The 24,572-nt window shown below is 38.5% G+C and overlaps 2 protein-coding genes across 21 annotated transcripts in view; both read left to right on the top strand.

The window, feature by feature from the left end:
- LOC108622605 (serine/threonine-protein kinase MARK2) overlaps positions 1–23,771 on the top strand; it is a 52,238-nt gene extending 28,467 nt beyond the window's left edge. For 8 of the 20 annotated variants that reach the window (XM_026811619.1, XM_026811632.1, XM_018020581.2 and 5 more), the window contains 14 exons: positions 2,428–2,643; positions 2,924–3,302; positions 3,382–3,602; positions 3,684–3,795; positions 4,228–4,340; positions 4,631–4,847; positions 5,136–5,336; positions 6,091–6,292; positions 7,768–7,935; positions 9,470–9,590; positions 9,869–9,957; positions 17,228–17,269; positions 18,489–18,600; positions 18,859–23,092. In XM_026811619.1, coding sequence (XP_026667420.1) covers positions 2,428–2,643; positions 2,924–3,302; positions 3,382–3,602; positions 3,684–3,795; positions 4,228–4,340; positions 4,631–4,847; positions 5,136–5,336; positions 6,091–6,292; positions 7,768–7,935; positions 9,470–9,590; positions 9,869–9,957; positions 17,228–17,269; positions 18,489–18,600; positions 18,859–19,077 — 2,412 coding nt within the window. In that variant the 3' untranslated portion in view covers positions 19,078–23,092. The other 12 variants (XM_026811623.1, XM_026811621.1, XM_026811625.1 and 9 more) reach the window with 12 other exon arrangements.
- Apf (purine phosphoribosyltransferase family protein Apf) lies at positions 23,683–24,572 on the top strand. The gene is made up of 2 exons (XM_026811634.1): positions 23,683–23,886; positions 24,061–24,572. Exons 1-2 carry the CDS (start codon positions 23,778–23,780, stop codon positions 24,372–24,374), a joined length of 423 nt encoding a protein of 140 aa, XP_026667435.1. The 5' UTR covers positions 23,683–23,777; the 3' UTR covers positions 24,375–24,572.

Genomic DNA, 24,572 nt, shown 5'->3' with positions numbered 1-24,572 from the left:
GAAAACTCGGTTTCGATCGTCGCGTAGGAGGCTAAGCGAGAAAGAGGCAACCCGAGAAAGGGGTTGCGCTGTTAGGGGTGGTGGGACTTTATATTCCGGAGATTGGCGCACGCGCCGAACGCGGTCGTCATCCTCGTCGGCGTCGTTATCGTCGACGGTGTGGCGTACGGTGGTGATGGTCGTCGCGTCGGGGTAGCTGTAGGGGTGGCAGGCAGGAAAAGCTCTGCTTTCAAGGGTGGTCCCGCTCGCACACGCCAAGGGGGTGGCGGCAACACGCGTATTGATTCTCGTTTCGCATCCCACGGCGGACGGACTCTCGCCTCTAAACCCGAGTCTCTGTCACGAAGACGAGGGTGAAGAAGGCAGCCGTGCAGACGGTCGTCGTCGGACGACCGCGACGACGACCAACCAGCATCATTGTACCCGTTTGCGGCGTGCGGCGTCGTTTTTCGTTTCGCCTCTTCTTCGAGTGTTGTTGTTCGGCTCGACCCGGGGACGAGGATGCGGTGGCTCGCTGCTGGATTCTCGTGCGACCTAATCCATAGAAGACGAAGACCGCCAATTGTGATCAGTGACGTCAGATACGTCGCGGTCGTGTCCGCGGCACGCCTCGGATCGTCGACTTTTTCGTTTCCGTTTGAGTGTGCATCGAATACGGTCGAGTCGTAGAACGATTTACTTCAACTGTTTGCATGCACGGAAGATTTGTGTACATTTTTCGCGATCTTCATGAACATCCTCGCACCAAGAGTTTTGCGTTTCTATTTGAGTGTTAAATCGAGTTACGGAACGATTATGTTACTAATTTATCGAATGTACGAAAGGTTTGCATTCTTCGATTCCTCTCGCCGCCCTCTCCATGTACCGATGGTGAATTGAAGCGAAGATTACTTAACAAGGTTCGGAAAGTTGATTTTCCAGGGGGAGGGCAGTGTCCAGTGACGTGAGTCAATCGGAATACCTCCTTCTTGTGATTGACAGTTTCGAGTTATCGACACACTCGTTCAAGAGCGTACACGGAAGGAAAGCAGGAAGAAGCTCCTCGAGAGACGCTTCGAAAGGAAGGAGAGACAGCGTCCCGTTTTACTTCGGACACGCGCGCGCAGTTGTATGGTTGCCGATCGCAACCCTTCAACGCCCCTTTCACCTCTTCTCGTTCCTACGTCTCGTTCAAAGACAGCGTCGTCCCGTCACTTAGGGGAGATACGACAACTTACTTATTTGCATTTTGAAGCGAAACGACCGACATTAATATTTTTGTACCTGATTATGCGAATTGCAGAAGATCGTGGTGATCACGGAGGACCAAAAAATAACGGACACTAGCCTTGATCTCCTCGCAAGATCGCAAGTGTTCTTCTTAATTATTTCATATGTGCGCACGTGTCATCGAGGTGGTTCGAGTTCGATTACCGTGATAAAAGGAAAATGGCCAAAGCTGGGAACGAAGGCTCGGTTGTCCCGATCGTTCGGATATTTTCTTTGTAACTTCGATCGTTGTGTGGAAGTAAAGGAGAAAGTGTTCCTGTAGTGGGCGAGACCTCGCAGGAGTGATCGAAATCGTTTATAGATTTGTCTTTCAAAACGTCGAAGAAAGAACAAGCAAACTGGCGGCCTCGAAAGTTGCTGCGGCTACCTCTTGCAAGATGGTCACTCGTGGCCATACGCGGGTAATTGTCTTCTAAAGGAATCAACCTAATTTACGCAATCTCTATTTTTTCATCGTTGTCTAAAATACAGTTCTATTTCTTCGTCAGAGATAAAATGAAAGTGCGACTTGATTAGTTCGCTGTTATCGATATAATCGTCGTACTTCTTTAATAAATTTGTCCTACCTACTGTTCATTTATAATAATAGGAATAGAAATTTAATGTCTTTCGACGAATAGATTTATTTTATTATTACTAGGAATAAGAAATCACATAGCATCAGAGATGGCAACGATAGACTGGAAAGCGTTTCAAACGTAACGATATTTGTTTCTAATACAAGTTTAACGAGGTTCAATTAACTCCGTCGACGGGCGCGTGTCCCTGGAAATACGAAGTGCAATCATGTGATCGCGTCGATTAAATTAAACATGGTACGCGCGATCGTAAAATCGAATCAAATTCCAAGCAACCAGATCACGGGAGAGCGATTCGATCAAAAGTATCATTTCTGTGGTCACATGTTCAATTCTTTTTTAAATTGAATCGACGCATTTTGGCATTTGTTCCACACAGTCAATTCATGTCTTCGCGTCGATTCGTTTAAAGAAATTCAAGTTCTTCTCTCAAAGAAATATATTTTTTCTTTTTTTTTAATGAATGGCGTACTACTTTAATCTGATTACAGACCGAATGTGATTTTATATGTAGTGGATCCACAATTTAGTTTCACTAGCATCACTTTTGTTAATGAGAGACCGTTTGGTTTTATTGCAGACTGGGGATGGCGTGGGAGTGTCGAGTAGCGGCGGTCGGCTCTCGTCCAGGAGTCGGACCTCGGAGGAGCCCCACATCGGCAAGTACAAATTACTCAAAACGATCGGCAAAGGCAACTTCGCCAAGGTAAAACTTGCCAAGCACGTACCTACCGGGAAAGAGGTGGCCATCAAAATTATTGACAAGACTCAGTTGAACCCCAGTAGTCTCCAAAAGGTAAAGAACTAAAATATATAGAAATTTAAAAATAAGTTGATCTTACGAGAATCTGAATTCACTGAAACAAAAGAAATTTATTTCATTCCCATGAAAATTAAATGGTAGTCTGTGGTTATTAGTAGTCTGCGAGTTTGTAAAAAACGTTGAATGTGCAGAAATCATAAGTATTCTTAAAGTAATATCGTAAATGTTTTATTTTGTATAAAAATTCACAGCCTTGTTATTAGTTAATCGAAGATGTTTGTCAATCGATGTTGGAGAATACGGATTATTGCAGTTGTTCCGGGAAGTGAGAATAATGAAGATGCTCGATCATCCAAACATAGTCAAACTTTTCCAAGTGATCGAGACCGAGAAGACACTGTACCTGGTAATGGAGTACGCCAGCGGTGGCGAGGTCTTCGACTACCTGGTCTTGCACGGTCGAATGAAAGAGAAGGAAGCAAGAGCGAAGTTCAGGCAGATCGTTTCTGCCGTGCAATACTGCCATCAGAAGAAGATCATTCACAGGGACTTGAAGGCCGAAAATTTGTTACTGGACAGCGAGATGAACATCAAAATTGCCGATTTCGGTTTCAGCAACGAGTTCACACCGGGCAATAAGTTAGACACCTTCTGCGGGTCGCCACCTTACGCGGCGCCCGAACTCTTTCAGGGTACGCATGCCCATATACATCATATCCCTTATATACCCCTTTAGCGGCAGTATGATAATAGTTCTTATTCGTCGTTCAGGTAAAAAGTACGACGGACCCGAGGTAGACGTCTGGTCGTTGGGAGTAATATTGTATACTTTAGTGTCCGGTTCACTGCCCTTCGACGGCTCGACGCTGAGGGAACTGAGGGAACGAGTACTACGTGGAAAATATCGAATCCCATTTTACATGTCCACAGACTGCGAGAACTTGTTAAAAAAGTTTTTGGTGCTCAACCCGACGAAACGGGCCTCCCTAGAGGTAACATTCCGACAAGCTTGTAAATTCATAACGTGCAATTCGAATTCGTTAGGTATAATAAAATGCTGCATCTGGTTGTAGACTATTATGAAAGACAAATGGATGAACATGGGATACGATGACGACGAACTGAAACCGTACTTAGAACCCGAACCCGACTACAAAGACCACAAGAGGATAGGTGAGTCTGCCAGTATGTACATAACACTTACTATTTATTGTTTCTATGTGTGTTATAAAGTTGCATGATGTACGACCATCCTATTGTCGCATCATATTGGAAACATGCTACTCATTATCGAACTTCCAAAATCTCGTGAACGGACAATGGCTGGTCGTTTGATGTTGTGTTTTCTGCACTAATAGTAACGTTGGACGATCTTACTACAATTTTAACCTTTGTAATGAATGATATACCATAGCAGCAACGGCGATAATAGTAAGAGGCGTCCGCGAACGCATTTTTTCGCACAGCATAGCACCGTGCTTGTTTTGATACTATTATTTTTGCATCGATAGAAGTATGATAAAATCGGTGAGATCGAGTCAGGTAAATCAATGTTGTGTAACTTATTGCAGCTGTTTTTTCTAGTTGTGACTATGCCGCTACACCTGTTTGTTTTAGAGGCCCTGGTTAGTATGGGGTATACGAGGACCGAGATAGAGGACTCCTTGGCACAAGCAAAGTACGATGACGTGTTCGCCACGTACTTACTCTTAGGAAGAAAAATAACCGATGTGAGTAGATCAGAAATTAACAATTTTTTTTATCGGAATTGCAAAAAGTCTGAGCTTCAAATCCATTAAATTCTCAACTTCATTTTCTATTTTCATGCAACTCGACTCATTTCACTGGCTTCTTAATGCACTTTATATTGTTATCGGATTACTATTACTTTTTGTATATGGTCGAAGTTTGGCTTATTGCATCTAAATAACAGGTTAAATCTGTACGATTCACGAATCATGAATAGTGAATAGATTAACGTAACGAAAGTAATTGATAAAAGAACTATGAAATTCCGCAGCCCGAATCCGACGGCTCGCGGTCAGGCAGTTCATTGTCGCTGCGCAACATTCCACCGCAGGCTGGTTCCGGTGGCGGCGGAGGTGGTGGAGGAGGAGGAAGCGGAGGAGGTACGGGCGGTGCTGTGCAAAGTCCGTCACACAGAGGTGTTCACAGAAGTATTTCCGCTAGCAATCCAAAACCACGTAGACGAGTATCGTCCGGTCTTGAAACGCTTCGTAAGTGAACGCCCTCTCGTCTCTTCGCCCTAACCGTGTCCCGTGTTCGCGTTCCGCTCCTAAAACTTGCCCACAGCTGTTCCTTTATTCGGATTGTCAGCACACCGACGTTGAAATCCGTCGACTGCTTCGTTCGTTGCCGCCGCTGCAACGATATTTCCGCGACGTTCGGGCTAAATCAATCCGTGTTTCAGCGTGAACTTTCGATGCTAAGGGATTGACAGCTTGTAGAAAATGCGTGTCTTGTTCGAATTCACGTTTGGTAAAAGATGGATTTGCTTTTGGCAGCAGGAGCACCGAGTCCAGGGAATGCAACGAACCATAATCATACGACGACTACGACTGGTGGGACCGTGACCGGAAGCGGCGGTAGTAATTTTAAGCGGCAGAACACTGTGGACGCGGCCACGATCAAGGAACAGAACAGTGCTCGCGTGTCTGCGAGCAGACCTTCGGCGCCCAAGAACAGTCCTGGCCGATTAGATACTAGTGAGTTTTCTTTTCGTTATATCGTAACTCAATTTTATATGTATATTATATATATACACATCAATAATAGATATTTGTCCAATTGTTTTTTCTTTTTGCGATGCTATACTTGTCTAAAGCTTTAAGCAAACGTTATTTATGTATCTGCTTTGGATAAGGTTGTCGTGATTGCTATCCTAATTCCATCAAAGACTTGATTAATTTTTTGTTATTTACGCTCGTTATTCATTTCTAATTATACACCATTTTCGATATTTTTACATTACATTACTTGTGCCTCCTAATTCGTATTATACCCTTACTATTCTCGATAGAGAAAACATATAAGTGTTATGCATTAATTCTAGATTATCGTCGATATTTGTAGTTTCGTATTATTACTTGATAACATTGTCGTAGGATTTCACGCATCAAATGAATGAACAAGCGACTTAATTTCACCTACACACTGTCGTTAATCTAGAGTTAAAAGTACGATTGTTTCTGTAAATAATTTTAACATTGTATTTGCCTTCCTTTTGGCTCTAGTTTTAATTGCCTTCTGCAATTGCAAGATACTATCACCTAGACTAAAGCGTACAAGAAAACTAACAGGAAGCGGATACGATGTTTCACAATCGTTCATGCATTTTAATCCCCTTTATCATTATTATTCTGTTTAATATATCAATATTTGTTACCACGTTTGTCTTATACTTCAGTAAAGTTTATGCTGCTTTGTTTTGTGTTGAACTATATCTAATGAGGCTTGCAGTGACAATGTTCATTCTAGGCGTGGGTACAAGTGCCTGTGATAGGGCATGGGCAGGCAAGAGCAACACGATGAACGCAGGGGTAGGTGGTGGTGGTCGGCCTTTAACCTCACCTGCCCCTGGTTCTGTTGGTCGACGTAGTACCATCTCCTATGATCAAGCGAAGACGTCCTCGTCTACCGAAAGAACCAACGACGCACCCAGGTATAGTGATATCCAATTATTTCTCAGAACAGATACAATATCCATTTTAAAACGAACTGTGAATTTTACTTGCAATAAATATAAGTACGATTTTACAAAAGTCTCTTTCTCCGACAAAAACCAGACACTGAATCTGATAGAGGATACACTATTAAAAATCCATATATCTTGCGTTATAACGAAAATTATTATTGAACACGCGATTGTTCTTGAGTCACATTTCTCAAGTGCAATGTAATTAAACAAATATGATTCAGTATTCGGCGATTTAAGAAATAAACTTGTTTACTATACGAATACGCGCGGCTCGTAATCGTGTATGAATTTCACAGCGTGTCCGTTCTTACTAAAGAAATACAGTGTTTTCGTTATATGTACCAATTTACTACTAACACACGTAGATGACTGACCTTGTTTTAATTTTCCGCGTGTCAATTAAAATCCTCGTTTGTGAAAAACTGCAATTTCATATATGAACAATAACAAAATCACAAAACAGAAAAGAAAAATCTGTCATTATAAGCCCCAGGGAATTTCTTTGTTTATTGCGTTGCTCTAGCATGTTTGGCTGCTGCCTGCCAATCGTTCATTGCAGATCACTTTCTTTATGGCTTGACAGATCTTACCGAAACAAAGAATCGTCCAAACTAAAATGTGTTTTTCATATATACATACCATACTACAAATGCTTGCTAAAAAATGATACCACAGTTACATCTCCACATGCGTCTCTATACTCTGTTTTTATACAAGCGTGTGTCTAGATTTACAAGAGTGTGTGTATTTAAAAGAAATAAGAAAAACGAGCCATTAACATCATCATACATACGTCATACTATTTATGTTTTAGCATCATGTATTCTGTTTCCCTTTTCGTAGAGTTTCTCGCTCTGGAATCGTTGATAACACGAGATAGTTACTTTTCATTCACCATTAAACCTTCCTACCCTGTTCCTTAGAGCACATCCTGTTCCTTTAGTTTTTCAACGAATTCAATTGTTACCTCCATATGTATATATCTACACAGAGTTATAGCAATGTAGCGTAGATCGTTTAACGCCCGAAACGTCGATGTATCAATTCGTTTGTTAATTTCCTCTTACAAACGAAGTGTGTCCTTATCGCGTGAATTTAACCCTTAATTTAAGGATAGAAAGTATATTTTATTGAACAGCTTAAAAACTAATGCGAAATCAATTGTAGAGGAACATGTTCCACCGTAAAAATTATTTAATATATTTGCTATTCTATCTTTAAGGGTTGTTCGAGCATATAGGAACTTCATGTAGGAATGAATCTCTTCCACTTTCAAATTGTTTCGAGCAGATTAGTATGTCAAGTAAGGATATTAAAATGTTATTTGCCGCAAAAAAATAAATTGAAGCGTAAAGACGATCTACAAGAATTAGCTAATAGGGAAAAGTTCATAGAGGAAGTAGTGGGCCGGGCAGTTTGTTGATTAGTTTTGTACACAGTCTTGGCGAGGGCACTAGACCAACGCGGGGTCACACCAAGTCTGCGAGCATCAGCGCAGGTCACCGTTCCTCAAGTGGCGTACCCCCCAGCGACCATTCACTACTGGACCCTCAACCACGCAACGCCCACAACTCCTTACTCGTCACTGCTGACCCTCTTAGACAGAGGTACAGGTCCCGAAAGAGCCTTATCAGCCTTATCATACCTGTATACAAATCCTATGACTAGACGCAACGGAATAGTCTAACGTGCGATTCTACCATCTTATACGTTTTCTGGACCATTACATTTAACTGATCTTCAAGTTACGATCAGAAATAACTATCTTATACATTTAATCGAAGGTGTTTCCATCGACACATAGATACTCATTTTTATAAAGTTCCACTAAAATCTCTTAATTAATGATCTCATTTGTTTATGGTACAAATTGAGATGAATGTATTTCAGTATAATCTCTAAAAATATTCAGTAGAATTCCGTGTTAGACTATTGCAAGAAGTATCCGGATACATTGTTCTCATTCGTTTATTTATTGACTTGTTCCTTGGGCCATTAACTCTCTTAGGGTAACTCATAATTTGTTTCGCATTCATGCTTCGCAAAATCTTTCAAAACTTCTTAAAATCATCGTCCTGGATTAGGTTCTCTAGGATAGTTTCTGGTCATATTTAATCAGTCTCCTTTGTTTCGTTTTATTGCATGGCTGCTCACATGTTAGTTTCTTGTAATTGCAATCGTTGACTTTGCTCACCTTTTTCTCATTTATATGTATATCACCAATCACCGATCTCGCAGAACAATTACAGTCAATCACTATTACGAACACATGAAATGCGATTAACGGAAAATCGTAATAATAATTTTATTTTGATGAAACTAGAATTACACATTAATTTACACCGTGTATCTTCTCAAAAACAAGGAATAGTTATTATCTCGAGTACATATCTAGATACGGTTATCTCCGTCTTGTCGAGTGGCTGTTGAATCTAAGGAAATTTTCCGTAAATCATTTTACAACAAAAGTATGAGACCACAATAAGTATAACTCGCCAATTGTTAAATTATTCTACAACGTACGAAGTAAATAAAATCCGTGATTTCATACTTTTGTAAAGAGCATATAGGTATAAAAATGTGCTTCTGTCTAAACTAAAACTCATAAATGATTTTCTATGGACGCATGCCGAAATAAATGCACATACATTCCATACTCGATACTATTGCGTATACGTATACTTATCGTTAGTAAATTAATTTGTTTAAAATTGCGCTTCCTTAGCTCGGACTGATCAAGCTTGTTTTGCAAAACGTAGAAGCTTGTGCATTATTTACACTTTCTAACACACTAAATAAAAAAAGAAGTCTTTCACGAAAGAATTTCCGCGAGAAGGATTATATACACATTTATCTTTTTATTCTTGTTTTTTTTACTTTAATTTTGCATCCTGTTCTCTCGCTTCTTCTCTAATGAAACGATGTACGAAACGGAAACGAAGAGTCTCATGTATCGTTTTAAAGTGCACAAATCTGTAGTAAAGAATCGTCACGGGCAAAGCAAAATATTATTTATTATATGTATGTATATACATAGGAACATATTATATGTATATACGTATATGCACCAATAGTGTATACCTTATAATTTGACTGGCAATTTTAATTTGATGGTATAAATGAAGTCTTGTTTTCAATTAGCTTGGGTGTGTCTCCAAGCAATAGACTGGCAACACCTACAACACCAGCATTTCCACGAAATGTTCCAAGTCGTAGCACGTTCCATTCTGGCCAGAATAGAGCTCAGCGAAATCATACTCAGGTTCGTACATTAACCAGTAATCTCTATTAGTACCAGTCAATCAGAACATTCAATTAACTTGTTGCTGCCCAAAAATACCAGTCATTTTGTTTCGTCCTTTTAAGTAAATTTATAATTGTCCGATCTATGTATAATTAAATATCCTTGTCCTTAAATTTGAAAGTCATTAGATTAATATATTTTTGTTTTACGGTGCGATTATTATGTGCATGTTATACGTGTGTATGATTATTATCATTGCGATACGTTTATCGTTTGGTATGCAATGAATTTTTCAGGGTCACACGCATACACAGGACACAAATGCAATTAGCCCACTAGCGAGACCGTCCTTCTTCTCCAAGTTATCGTCAAGGTTCTCCAAACGGTAAGTTATTCCTATCGTTTTTAATTGACACGAAACGTGTCTCTTTCTCGTATATTTGACAGCATGCTAGTATATTTACCACTGTAAAGTACCACCGTTCGTCCACAGATATATGTATCTTTAGCTTGCGATTAAACGTTCGGCCAAAGTGTCCAGTCGCAATTGTTAGCATTTTCGGTGTACGACGATAATCGATTAACTTTGCACGATTAATGCGATGAATCTCATTTTTATTCGAAGTCTCTGTTCGAGTCCGACGAAAATTAAGCAAGATTTACTTCTTATATTGATGTCTAAATTCTCGTAAAGTATGCACATCACAATTTTTCTGAGGTATTACATAATATACTATGTACTTTGACAGTTTTAAAATTAACATTATCTCATTAATTCCTCATTAGTATTATCAGTATTCAAAGGGCAATAGCCGTCGTTTGTTTGATCTCAATACAAGTGAATTTAATCTTGCAATATAATAATCGGTTATCCAAAATACATACGCATAAATTGCGTGAAAAAGTCATTAAAAAAGCGCGGCAGCTTTTGCAGTGGATCCTTGATTTGCATGTGTAGAAATATAATCCAGTAAAACGAACAATTTTTTAGAGACTGTATTTATATGTACACGTCTATATTATACATATATATATATATATAAATATTACTATTATATATTCATGCTGCAATTAGTTTAAACGAGTCGAACCTATCTATCGTTTTGCATGCGATATGAAAATTTCTGTTTTTGTTTAAGGATGCACAATGACTATGTAACTATCTGAAAAATATTCTTTTAATTAAACCGATACGACATACATTTCTCTACATATCGTATCACGTATACTTTTCTATTGTAACACGTAATGTAATAAGATAACGATGTACTGGAAATAATGATAACGATACGAGTACGAAAAATCGATTAACGATGAGCGAGCAGCGACCATTATCAGTGAAAGCCACAAAACACACGTAGCTTCTTCACGATATCATTAATCGTAGTTATGTTTATTTATACGCCAATTTTTTTTATTTCATTCTTTCTTTCCCGTTTTAAAAAAGGGAGAAAAATAAGACGCGTTTTGCGTGAACACTTTTCACCAATCCTTTGTCCCATAAACGTCTGCTTGAAAAGGTTTCTAGCACCTGTTTAGTTCCGACCGAACATTAATAGCCTCTTTATCTATCTCTCGCTCTCACATTCATTATTTATCTCTGTCTCCTTTCCTATAGATTCCGGTCTTGCTCTTTTGTATACAAGAATACGATTCGTTGCCAACAAAGAACGCAAGACATAACGAAAATTTGATAAGCGAAACAGTCTGAAAATTCAGTAAAGTTGACGACTCGTATTCTTATACCTTACAAATGCATTAGAGAATAGTCAAATTGGATCGTATCCTTGCCAACTAAACGTCGGTCATCTTCCTTGTTAGTAACAACGAAATGTATTCGTTGTGTTTCCGTTATCTTGTATCCGTTATTCGCGGCGATCGTCGTTACCGTCGACGTGCGTTTTGCTTTCAACGTTCAGAATGCTTTCCTCTAGCAAGAGAAACCCTAAAGAGTTCATCGTGATCGAATCGAATGTGATAAACTGTTCTGGCCAGGCTCAAGTTCGGGCCACCTCGCATACTCATTGTGCATCCCTTTTTTTGACTCGACTGTAGCGAGGCATATCCTTGACTCTAGTAATTTTTTTTAAATACCTTTGTACATGGAACCTTGATATATCTCGTCGTTTTACGGATCTGAATAAGTGTGGCAGTGCGTGTTCCGGCAATGGTAGAGTAGAGTAAACTATCGTTTAGAGGGATGATAAAGCGGAATTTAATATAAAAAAATAGGAGGTTCGGAAGCAAGGACGCAAGGCCACAGAATAACGAGAGCTAAAAGACAAATTACTATTAACAATGATAATAATGATGATAAGACAAAATACGACTCGTTCGTCGTCAACATTTTTTCCAACTTTCACGATATGGTCACTGTACGCATCGTCGATACGTACTATAAGACACGACAGAGTGTGTCCGTCGGAGATTCTTTAAACGATTCCAATGATTGCCGAGACACAACAGAGCATAGCCATTGGTGCATCGCTAAAATTCTTCTTGGACTAATTGTGTATTACCCGGTGTGTTGTATGCTACAGGACATGAACCGATTAAAGCTTGAGGCATCGATCGAGTTTCGTCGAAAAAAACGATGATGGCCATTAAAAATGAAAGAGAGAGTATTATCTAAAGTCGTACATCGCAACGAGATGAGAAACGCTCGAAAACGCGCAGCCGATTCCGGCGAGCCGCGTTCGATCGGCCTGGAAGAATGAGAAAATACGGCCAACGAATCCCTATTGGATGACTGAAAACACGGACGAGTGAAACGAGACGAAACAGACAAAAGATGGGGAGAAGAGAAGCATATAGAATACGGAGAAAGAGAAATAAAAATGAAAAAGAAGTGAACGCGATTTCATCGCTTCGTTATTCTGTGGTGTATCGTCGGGCTTTTCGAGAACCATATGTTTATCAGAAGAGAACTCTTTTAAAGAAAAGAAGAAGAAACCAGGAACCGCTACTATTGAGAGTACGAAGTTATTGCGCGAACCTCTGATAACAATCCTTTGGAACGCGAAGTGTCTTCCTTAAATGAAATGCGCGATGATAATGAAAAAGAAAAAGAAGAGCTGCCGACGCCTTTCCCCTGTTAAAATTTAGCATTTTGAAAAATCGTGCCTTTTCCTAACTCAGCCTGCCAGCTAAATAGCAAACGTGCACTCTTACGCTACTCATCTTCTAAGGACATAACTTAATCTTTTTCTATTTTTATACGTATACCCATCGTCGTGACGTGTATGCACGTCGGCTTCGTTTTTTCTTTCCTCGTCCTGGGATAAACATCGTGAAGTATCTAGATTTTATTTAGGACTCGTTATGAATTACGATGACGCAGCGCGAGAAATTTTTAGACGATTTCTTCGAGAGCGATTTCATAGTAACAGATTAGAATTTCATTACTTCCTAGACGCAGGACTTTTTTTTTTATCACTATGAACAGAATTGATTTTCTATAGAAATACTTCCGTTTTTATACGAAGTTCTTTTTATCGAACGTCATAAATTAATTCTCGATAAAATCGTCTGCTAATTTTTTTTTAAACTAGATTGATTATGGATGAAAACCAGATTTTAATGAGGAACGATCGTTAACCTTTTATCAGTCACCCTCTCAGTCTCATTCAATATCTCGATCCCGTTGAACGTTCACGAACAGAAACCCTCTCGACCGAGATTTCATAATACGTGTAGAGCTCGCTAAAAATCACGTTATGATACGCTCGTTCTGCTGCTTTCCCCTCTCAGGTTTGTCTCTCATAAAGGTAAAAGAGAGCACAAATAAGAAACAAATGATACAAAAGAAGAAAAAGAGCAAAACGGTGAGACGCATGAAGAATGTATAAGATAAAAACCAAATCAGATGTTTCACATGATAAAATTTATTGTGTCAAATCAATTGTAAAATAATAATAAGACAACATTGACAGATAATGAATTATATAATACGAGAAAAATTTTAAAATATAATTTAACTAAAATATAGCGAGAAACTACAATAATGAGAGAGAGAATGACATGTTTTTATCCTATCATCCGTCGCCTCTCGCCGAAAGTAATCACACAACGTTACTCAAAACCGCGTGAAAGTCCTTGTAATATAATTTATTCCGAGAATGTACACCAGCACACGTCCTCTAAAAATTGTACACTGGAAGTGGTATTTTAATAATTGTACTAACAAACGTCACAAACGAGTTTGACTTTAACAAGAATAATGGAGTACATGAGAATTCTTCGTCCGTTGACAGGTTTTCTAAGTGAACGTCGATGTCTCGCCTTGTTTCCCTCGAGCCGAAATGAGAGCGAGCCACACGCTGAATGTCAAGCAACGGCACGTTTACAGACAATTTACCAGACAAAGTGTAGCTTAAAAGTCTGATCGACCGGCCGACCGCCACTTCCTACATAGCGTACTCTTTTTTTTTTTAAATTTTTTTCTCTTCTTTCTGTCTGCCTTTCTCTCTCTCCTTTCGTTTGATAAAATAGCCTTTGATTAAAATTGCGTGAGAGAGAGAGAGAGAGAAAGAAATTCTCACAAGTCTTTAACGGTAAACACATTACGAATATGTTGGATAAGAATGATTCTTAGATCTAAAAATACTATCTGAACAGTTATTGTCGCTTCTGTTCACATCATAGAAATATTTTTTCGTTTTTCCTCTTAATCATGTCAGGATGCGAAGAGTTTTAAGGACAGGATATGACATTAGCCTTCCTTATTTTTTTTCCTGTATCCAGCATATTCTTTTATACGGGAAACAAAACGCGAAGATTGTGTTTGATTTTTTCGATTCGATATCGGAAGCTCTATGCAAGTCCGAATATTTTGCGACTAATTATTTAGCAGTATCTATATAACAAGATTCTTATATCGATTCTTTCTGGCTGACTGAGAAAATGAGTTTTTTTTCTTACTATGAATTGTACATGTATATCGTGGTATACATATGCGTGTAATTTATGTAAATATATTAATCCCAAGTATAGTGATTACAGTATTCGCATTCGTAAAGTATTTTGTACAGCTCCGTATGAACGTGAAAATACACTTTGTTCCACAACTTATAAGGAAAACGGAGGTAAAATTTTTACTCAACGTCGACCCAATTTAATCATAAAAGAATCGATATTAGACGATCAGACCTTTAACACAGTTTCCGCGACTGTAATTTCACAATGAAAGGAATATTCGTACATTATACTCTTTCTCTTAGTAACATCAGCTCAATTACAAAGAGAAATATCATTTATTGTAATTAGACAAATGTGTAATGTGCGGACATTTTTTTTTTCAAATCACTGTGCGTGTCCCTTTTCGATTTCGTTCGTACCTAATTCTGCATTTTATCCGATACAGACGATGCATTTTTTTTTCTCTGATTATAAATCGTAAAGGCATTCCATTATATTCTTTCCTTTGCGTACACTTTTTTAATCGCTCGTTTACCTTCCTCAATTTCGAGTTCTAATCTGCGACGCGTGAAGGTACACTTCTTCTTTTCTCTTATCGCTATACATTTGTCATTAGAAGATAGTAACGACATACTTTTGATTCTCTATACGTTAGAGCAGTACGATATCGTCCCAAAAGTGATCTCATTACTAATCGACTAATAAAAACACAGCAAGAGGAAAAGAAAGAAAGTATGATGAGCTATTTTGTTTGCAATGACCAGCAGATACGATTTTATTCTGTTTCGCTTAGTTGAATCGATCTCGATATCAAGTTGAAGCCGTGACAATTTATTAATAATTGATTATTTTGTATTAATTTATTGATATATGTGCTATGTATCTTTGGTGGTCATCGCGAGGTAATAAGAAATTGCTGTTTATTTTTCCAACGAACTTCGTGCGTTTGAAAGAAAATCTCAGCTCAAATAATCGATAGTGATCCTTAATCGTTTTTTAATTTCACGATTATTCATTTACACTCATATCCTGTAAAAGATTCCTATGTAAAAAGAAAGCAGTGTCCTATATAAAATAAATGCAAATGTTGATCCTCTTAGACTTGTACACTAGATTGTTTAAAAAACGATCTCGAACCCTGCGTAAAACCAAATTATCGTTATCGAAACTGCGTGCCTTCCTCTTTTTCGACGTTATACATTTCATGCATATTTTACTATGAAAATAAAAATCAAGAAAGAAAGAAAAAAAGAGAAGATAAATAGAAACCGATTCGCTAGTTTTTCAAACAAGATCGATGCGAGCTTCGCGGCGGCGTCTCCCTGATCGATATATGTATAACAATATAATATGTGTACAGCAACATGTTGAACGATAGAAATAACGTGATCTAGAAAAAGTGAGAGAAACGAAAGGAGAACAAACAATTTTGTAATCGCGTGGTGCAGAACGCTGAGAAACAGAGAAAGTGTACGAATGACTGAACGAGTGAAAGGGTGTAAGAGTACGACGGGAAAAGGAAGGATGAAAAGTGGCCTTGGGTTTCCCTTCATGATTTGAACTTGTGAATATTTTTCTTTTTAACTATGATTTGCTAGTAGAGAATCGAATTTAAATAAAACGAATGCGGAAAATTTTGTAAATAATATTTTCAGAACCGGAAGAGAGAAATCAATAAAACATTCCTAAGGCCACGAAAAATAATAAAAAGTCGATGATTCACGTGCACAGTGAGAAAATAATGATAGATTGGAGCGTTGTAACCCATGTAAAGATAGGAAGCAAAGAAAAAGAGGGAACGTTTATACGTTTGCAAGAGTTAACGAGCATTATAGCACACGAATATGTAAATGGTCAATGCTCTTTGCTGCACTCCAGATTCTCCCGTCCAAAACGTTCAAAGGATCGTTTAACATTTGCTTCTTTATTTTCCTTTCTCTCTTTTTATCCTTTCCGTCGCCTCGTCGACAGGAACGTCACTTATAATCGACAACAGTTATTTAATCTTATTACAGAGACGTTTATACGTTTTAGGTCTTTATAATACGGAGGGCAGTAAATAGCTGATAGAAATTGAATAGAAATATTATTTAAAATAATTTTAAGAAGCAATAATAGTAATAATTTCGTATTAATAAATATGTTAAAATTGCCTTGTACATGTTGTATCAATTTATTTCTTAATCCTCCATTCGACCAAACGAAACAGACAAAATTCAAATTGTTCCACGTGTTCGTTGCATATGTGTTCTGTTTTGCTAAAAAAAAAAACAGTGTGTATTGCGTGCAACCTGGCTTGTCTTCAAACACATACGTCTCTCCGATCCGTTGAAAAACGGGTATCGAACATCGCGATGAGCATAATCATCGTTATGAATCAGTAACACATTTTGTAATCATTAACATTAATTTATTATCGTTCATACAAATCAGCGTACCCCGATGGGGTACAAAATCATCATACTCTAATCGAGGCTATGTTTCTGCGATGCCCGGTACTGAGTTAGAAACAATTGGTAAACAGTTCTCGAGCGAAAGCATAGTACCGAAATATTTTCTCTTAAAACTGTTTCTCGGAAGTACGTTTCCAGGTCCGTGCCGGGCGTTGAACACGCCATAAGTTTCGCAATTAGCGGTTTGCAGTGGTGAATAGAATGGTGGTGCTTAAATGAATTTAATTTCATGATTTCTCATTGTTTTAGTGTTTGTTAGCAACTACCTTTGTTTTGTTATTTCAGCCCCATGGACCCATCCGTACCCTCCAAGCACCCAGTAGTGAGGTACGTTGCTACTGTAGCCGACAGGCAGAAGAACGGCGTAGGTGTCTTCGGAAGGGTTTAATTAGCGTAAAATATGCTAAAGAGAAATAGAAATTCCGAATGAATTCGACGGAAATTATTCTTTTTTTTATTTGTGCATTGCGGAAGATTTAAAACCGACAGCCGTACGTCTTTCGCTGCGTAACTGAACGCCCGGTATTTCTTTTTTAATTCGTTGCACGCAATTACTATTAGATTCACGCGACGTAGGCGATCCTTCGAAGACTGGTAGATCGCCTACTCTAGATTCTCTAATACCACGCGTTCCAATTATCACGTTTAGTTCCTTGGTTCATTTATCTCCAGCTTTCTTTTAGATTCCTTTTTATTTTCTTTCCTTTCGTTTCCGTTCGTTATCACTTGCCGTTTTCATGTAGCTATAGAAAATAGACTAAAGCATAATGCCTATCATTTGAATGAATGTTTGAGTATCACCGATACAATACTTATCGCTTGTTCGATACTAGTTAAACAACGATCACAATTCCAATTGATTATTCGTGCAAATAAAAAATATCCAATAATATTTCTCCAGAAATCTGATTTACAAAAACGTATAAAACAAAACCCTTTAATTACTTTTCGCTCCTTTCCCCCTCTTACTTTCTCTTTCCTCTTCTGTCTTCGCAAACTTCCAAAACTAAGACGATTGATTTCTTAATCGTCTTATGACTTCTTTAATTGTGACGCACAGAGAGGAGAGTGATCGAATACTTTTAAGAATTTCTAGGTATATAAATTGAAAGCAATCAGGCCTAAACGGAACGAAAGGAAAGAAAGCGAAATATTACAAAATTGTGACACGTTTTCGGTCTCGAGATGAATGAAACGAGTTATTCACTAGTTTTAATAATTATAAATAGTATGTATGCGATATGACACGGAATTGCATGTATGCACGCATGCCACGTTTTTACGTTTTGGCCCTTCGAAGCATCCAACGATCAACAGCTTACGGAATCTTGAATGCACGCGTTGAATTTTAAACAATTTGTCTCAATATGCATTTACCGTGGATTAATGAAACAAATTTTTTATTGAGGAACGAACGGCGCGAAGACTGTATAGCCGATAAAATATTTCTGCCGCTCGATAGAAATACACGATAAACAGGAATATCTGTACGAAATGTGTAGCGTAAATTCGTGAAGAACAGGTTTAAAACATTGTTTTGTTACAGCGGAGCGACCACTAACGATGAGCAGGTTAAACCACGCAGTCTACGTTTCACATGGAGTATGAAAACTACAAGTAGTCGAGATCCGAATGAAATCATGTCCGAAATTCGAAAGGTATTTGGCAAACAAATCTTAGAATCGCACTTTAAAACTGATCTCAGTTTATATTTAAATGCTATCAAATACAAGATTATCTATTGCATGAATCATTCTGTATTTTAACATGTAAGCGCGGAGGTATCAAACTATTTCTTATCGATCATAGTAGAGGATGTAAAGAAGGAAAGGAGTATAATGACACAAATATCGTTTCCTCAAAGACCATTAGACTTAAGATGCTGGTCAAGGGTACATTAAACTGACTCTTTTTAGGTACTGGACGCCAACAAGTGCCAGTACGAGCAACGCGAGAGGTTCCTCCTGCTGTGTGCGCATGGTGACGCCGCGACGGATAGTCAGGTACAATGGGAAATCGAGGTCTGTAAACTGCCACGACTGTCCTTGAACGGTGTACGCTTCAAACGGATCTCGGGCACTTCGATCGGCTTCAAAAACATTGCTAGTAAGATAGCGAACGAGCTCAAACTGTGACTGGCGACAACGGGCGCCTTAGCCGCACGCGCCAATCCATAACGCTCTCGTGATCGATGACACGGATTCACGGCTACCGATGACGACCAACGTCTCTCCTTCTTCTGGGACCTTCACCTTGTCGACGATACCGATACGGATACCGATACCGATACCGAAATCGAAACCGATGCTTGCTCCGACGATCCCAGCTCCGACGATTCCGATTCCGATGCCCGGGAAATCTTCGTCTGACCGAACAGTCCACCCCAATCGTCCCAGTCGAAGAGCGAAAGTATATTGGCCGAAATCGACCACACACCGATCACCGATCGTTGATCTACGCGCGCGTCACGTAGTCGTTCCGTTCGATCCATCGAAAGCCTTTAACAAAGATAGACACTGTGATCTGTGAACGCGTGTATCCGAATACTCTCGAGTGCCAAAAGCGAAATCAGGTGGTCGGTTCTTTGTTGAATTCGTCTCCACGCGAAGAACGGGAAGATTTGGGAATAATCGTGGATGTTGATCATATTGAGGGGAGCAGGAAGAAGAAAAAGAAATTGATGGATGAACCGACCGTATCGCGCATCAAGCTGCTGTTACCACGATCGCGATAATAATTCTTTTTGTTGGTACACGCAAAAACCAACGTCCGATGATACCGGACGTTATTCATACTAATTAATTGCTCGAGTCATGCTCTCCCGTCGTACTCTGTTCAATCGAGTAAGAACGATCACCATCAAGTTGGAACGCTTTTACGTTTACAGTATTATTCTATTCGGAACGACTTTTTAACGTTGTGGTAGTCTGTTCGCAATGTCGAAAACAAAAATGAATATCCGATTTGTTTTACTTAAACCGATCCCACATGCGCGTCTTCTGTACTTGATCTTTCTTTGTCCTTACAATTTCTGTCTGTCTGTCTGTCTGTCTCTCTCTCTCTCTCTCTCTCTCTCTCTCTCCCTCCCTTTCTCTCTCTCTCTCTTTCTCTCTCTAATTTGCTGAAAGAAATATCTCCGAAGATACCAAGTTGTATTTCAACTGTGCCTAATGATGCGTATTCAAATATAATAAAATGGTTTCTTCTCTAACGAACGATCACGGAACAATGATAGGACATCAGTAGCGTGGAGGAAGTCGAAGAAAATGAAATGTACCATGAAAAAGAGATAGACGTATATAATATAATGTACCCGTAAACAAAACGAGGTCAGAGACGTTCGATCGAGCGCGCATTGTGCAGAACACCTATATCGAAACGAGTCGCAAGTCTTTCTTTTAGCAACAAGTTTGTCTTTTTCTAATTACGTTTTATATATGTGTAAGAAGCACTTACGAAGACAAGCGGTCTGTTTGTACATAATCGATCAAAACTACTCGCGAAACCTGTAAAGGAAACACTGTAGACTTCTACTCGTAAACGAAATCTATCTTTAAGAAAAGAAAAAAACACTCGTCGTTCGTTGAAAACTTCGTTGAAGTAAATTCAACCGTTTCAAATCGTGTTACACACTTACACACATACATACATACATACATACATACATACATATATACGCGCGAACTAAAAGTATAACACGCGCCGAAACCGTTTACCTTTTCGAATATTTTTACGATACATTACTTTTTTATCTATATTATAAGTTTAAAACTATGCAGCACTATAGGCGTCAGCCAATTAATTAAAAGCGCGTCATCGTCGTCCCGTTCTCATCAGCATCCTCATTATTATTATTATTATTATTATTAATTATTATTATTAATATCATTCATCACGATCGTCATAAATGTATTTTATTTTTATTAATAGTATACAATATAATGTTACAACACAATGTTAAACGTGACAAAGAAAACTGTAGAGAGAGGAGCTAACTAATTATCGTTAACGTAAGGAATTATCATCGAGCAAATCTTACTCGTATTCTCGCGCGAGTATATACGATGCAAGTACGTTTTGCTCCAAAAAGAAGAAAGGGATAAAACGAAAAAAGACTAGAACAACTCCGGAATAATACCTAAACAGAATGTTAAATGCACACGCGCACGGCATCGTCGATTTAAACGAGATCTGTTATTTCTACGAAGGATACTGTGTAAGGTTTACATTTAAGTATCGTAATTGGCTATTTGCTATTGCGCTATTTAATCCTTTTATTCGCAGATGTATTCGCGGTTGAATGAACTTAAAATTAGGAATTATTGTACACAATTAATGTAGAGGCGACTAGAGAGACTTGATGTATATACGTAATTATAATATACGAACGATACTAAATTAACTAAATAATTGAAGCCTCACATCAAGAACGTGAATATGAAATTAAGAAGAGAAGACAATGGAGACCGAAGTTGAAGAAGTGGGAGGAAATACTAGAAGGAGATTGGAATGAAAACCAGAGAGAGAGTTTCAAGTTCGAAACTCGAGTAATCGCGATTTTTTTACATTTGCCTAATGTTTAATATCGACCACGTGTTATGTGCAACGGGCAATGACTAATTTATTTAAGTAAACCCAAAACTCGAATGATTTTTTCACGTTTTTAAAATAACACACACACACACGCGTTAAAAGAACACGAACGTGCCTCTCAACTTCAAACAAGCAAGATTTTCAATTTTCCATTTATAATGAAAAAAAAAGTACAGACGTATTCGTTATTCATGTATAATTATCTGATGCATGGTCCTTTGAAAGTCATTGAAAAGGACCAACTGTCTGTTTAAACAGAAAAAAATCATCGAGACTGCCCGTGAAAACTTTCTCGAGTTCGGTTAAGACAGCTTAGCGAACACCGAGTTTTTGATCTATATACGCTATGATTGACAATGTATAGCGTTTAAGTATGAATCGCCGCAAACATACATTTCCCTTCGTTGTCCGATCATACACGCATATAACTGAGAAAATGATTTTCATTTAAAATAGTCGCCGATAAAGCTTCATGTAAGTTGTAAGTACTTTTACAACGTTGAGTGCGGTTTCAAATTACGTACATAACAAAATCGAATATAGTACAAGGAAGGAAACAGAAGAATCGCCGTGTTACGAAGAAAGAGCTTCCTTCGTTAATTCCTTTCTGTACAAAATACAAGAAGAAGAATAAAAGAAAAGAGGGAGAATGGAGGAACAATAATGAAGAAAAGGAGGAAATGCAGCATCCATTGGCAGTGACTGGCGCGTGTCGACAAAAACATAGTGTATAATTCCGGACGCAGTCGTTACACGAAACAAAAAAGACACGATACTGTAGAAAAAGAAACTGTATCTTTACCACTAGCGATTACGAATTAATGTTAAATGAATAAGATCCTTCGATAGCGTTAATGGTATATCCTTGTAAGATGCAAGTAGGCGAGGAAACGATTCTCCACTGTAACGATATAAATACACGAATACACGTTCGTTCGTTCGTTCGTTCGTTCGTTTGTTCGTTCGTTCGTTCGTTCACTCGCTCGCTCGCTCGCCGCTCGCTTGCTTCGTCAAATAAAGAAATATGTAAATTGATTATCGATGATTAAAAAGTGAGGGAGAAACTCTGATTTAGGGGAAAAGGAGTGGATAAAGGAAAACTGGATAAATGAATCAAGTAAAATCCGAAAAGCTGAACGGATGACATCACAAACAATATTCGAAAACTAAAAGGAACCGCTCGAGTATTTACCCTCGTCGCACGTCGCATCAAACCGACGAAATAAAAGCTTTTGTGATTTTTCTATTGTGTAAGTAATAAAAGCGATAGAGGGACAAAATGATTACATATACCGAGATTATAATCCGGTTCTCGGCTCGTCATCCATCCAGCTACATCACTTCGCCCTGCACGCACACATACACAAAACACTTGCCACAAGCATACACACAAATACACACATACGAGTAATGCGATACATATGACACATGACAGTTTGTAGATAGGAACGTACATACAGCTTTGCTAAGTGTTTTCTGGTGATCGGTATTTAGCCAACAAAATGTAGCAGAAACGTTTATAATAAAATGGTAACACGCATTGTTTCCCAACTCAGATTCCTTTCGCTGTATGCGCGTGATAGTATGTAGACAAGTACGCGTCATTTTAAATAGTTTCTCGTCGCGCTACGCGATAGACCAACAGAAACTCAAAACACTCAATATATATTTCATTATTTTTATTTACCTATTCGCATTTTTATTAAGAACAAATCAAACCTAAATTTTTTTGCAAAGATATCCGTTCTGTTCATGTAAGATGAAAAAACATGACTAAGAAAAGATTCTTCACATAATATGTATATATAGTTATGTGAGGGTCACGTTCAAAATAGGATGTTACGTGTTACGAATAAAATTTTACGATTAGAAGTAAATTTGTAAGTTTGTCGTGACTCTGAGCACGATAATATGATATGAATGGGATCATAGAAATATTATTCTAAAGTTTAAATCACGGCGCTCATTTGAGTATTAATGTGTACAGATATATTCCGATGAAGTAACACTAAGCAACACTGGAAATAATTCGCGAACGCCTAATCTAATTGGATTTGCAGTGAGGTGCATGGCATGACACTATGCAGGCGCTCTAACAGCGATAGTGGGGACAGCATGATATTCCCCTGCGGAGCATCGCCAGAGGGGAATCGAGCCAATTTGCTGGTGGAAGGGGTATCTAGCGTGTTTCTCTCTCTGGCATGGCATCACAAATCACAACCGTGACTAAATTCTTTGAACAATGACAACTCGCGCTTGCGGTTTCGTTATATTTCGTAGGGTTCAGGGGGTGATTGAATATCTTTTGATGCAAGTCTCGTACGGTGAACATCATTGGACTCCTCCGAAAGGTTTGTAACGTAATCATTTATTTGTTTGTAAATCTAACCCCGTAAACCGGAAAACGTTCGACCTTTGAACGCACGATATTTATTCGTACTTCAGTTAACACTTCCTTTGTGTATAAAAGCTATTTTCTTCAACAAGTACGATGTGTCCGGCATTCTTATAAGTTTCAATCATAGGTCACGTCGATCCCGGTGAATCGGATATGCAAACTGCTCTACGCGAAACAGAAGAAGAGGCAGGTCTGTTTGCTTCCGATCTGAAGATCTACGATATGAAAGTAGAAATAAAATATTCAGTGAAAGGAAAACCAAAAGTTGTCATTTATTGGTTGGCAGAATTATTGAACAACGATAAATCTGTTCAAATGTCACACGAACATCAAGCATTCAAATGGCTTCCACTCGAGGAAGCCTGCGCCCTAGCTCAATACAAAGAAATGCAGAATGCATTGACAAATTGTAACGATTATATAGTCAAATACTTGTCGTAATATGGAAATGCCAGACTTTTCCCATGACAAAACAACACTTTTTAAATCTTCCAAAAGTAAGTTTGAGACTCGACACCGAGGATGATTGCCTAAATAATCCATATTTTTGGCCAATTCTGTAGGTAATTTTGACGTTCTGCCTTACCACATCATACAATAATTGTAATAAAAAATAAATTTCAAAAGAATGTCGAGTAG

This window comes from Ceratina calcarata, unplaced genomic scaffold (assembly GCF_001652005.2).
Source record: "Ceratina calcarata isolate Rehan_Ccalc_2016 unplaced genomic scaffold, ASM165200v1 scaffold23.2, whole genome shotgun sequence".
NCBI classification, from domain to species: domain Eukaryota; kingdom Metazoa; phylum Arthropoda; class Insecta; order Hymenoptera; family Apidae; genus Ceratina; species Ceratina calcarata.
The sequence above is the reverse complement of the archived record's forward strand: the minus strand, read 5'-3'. Positions and strand labels throughout refer to the sequence as shown.

Excerpts from the sequence above, each read along its gene's own strand:
- Apf (XM_026811634.1), top strand. The coding sequence starts at position 23,778 with ATGACAACTCGCGCTTGCGGTTTCGTTATATTTCGTAGGGTTCAGGGG. Across the intron at positions 23,887-24,060 it reads TCATTGGACTCCTCCGAAAG|GTCACGTCGATCCCGGTGAA; the intron begins GTTTGTAACGTA and ends TTTCAATCATAG.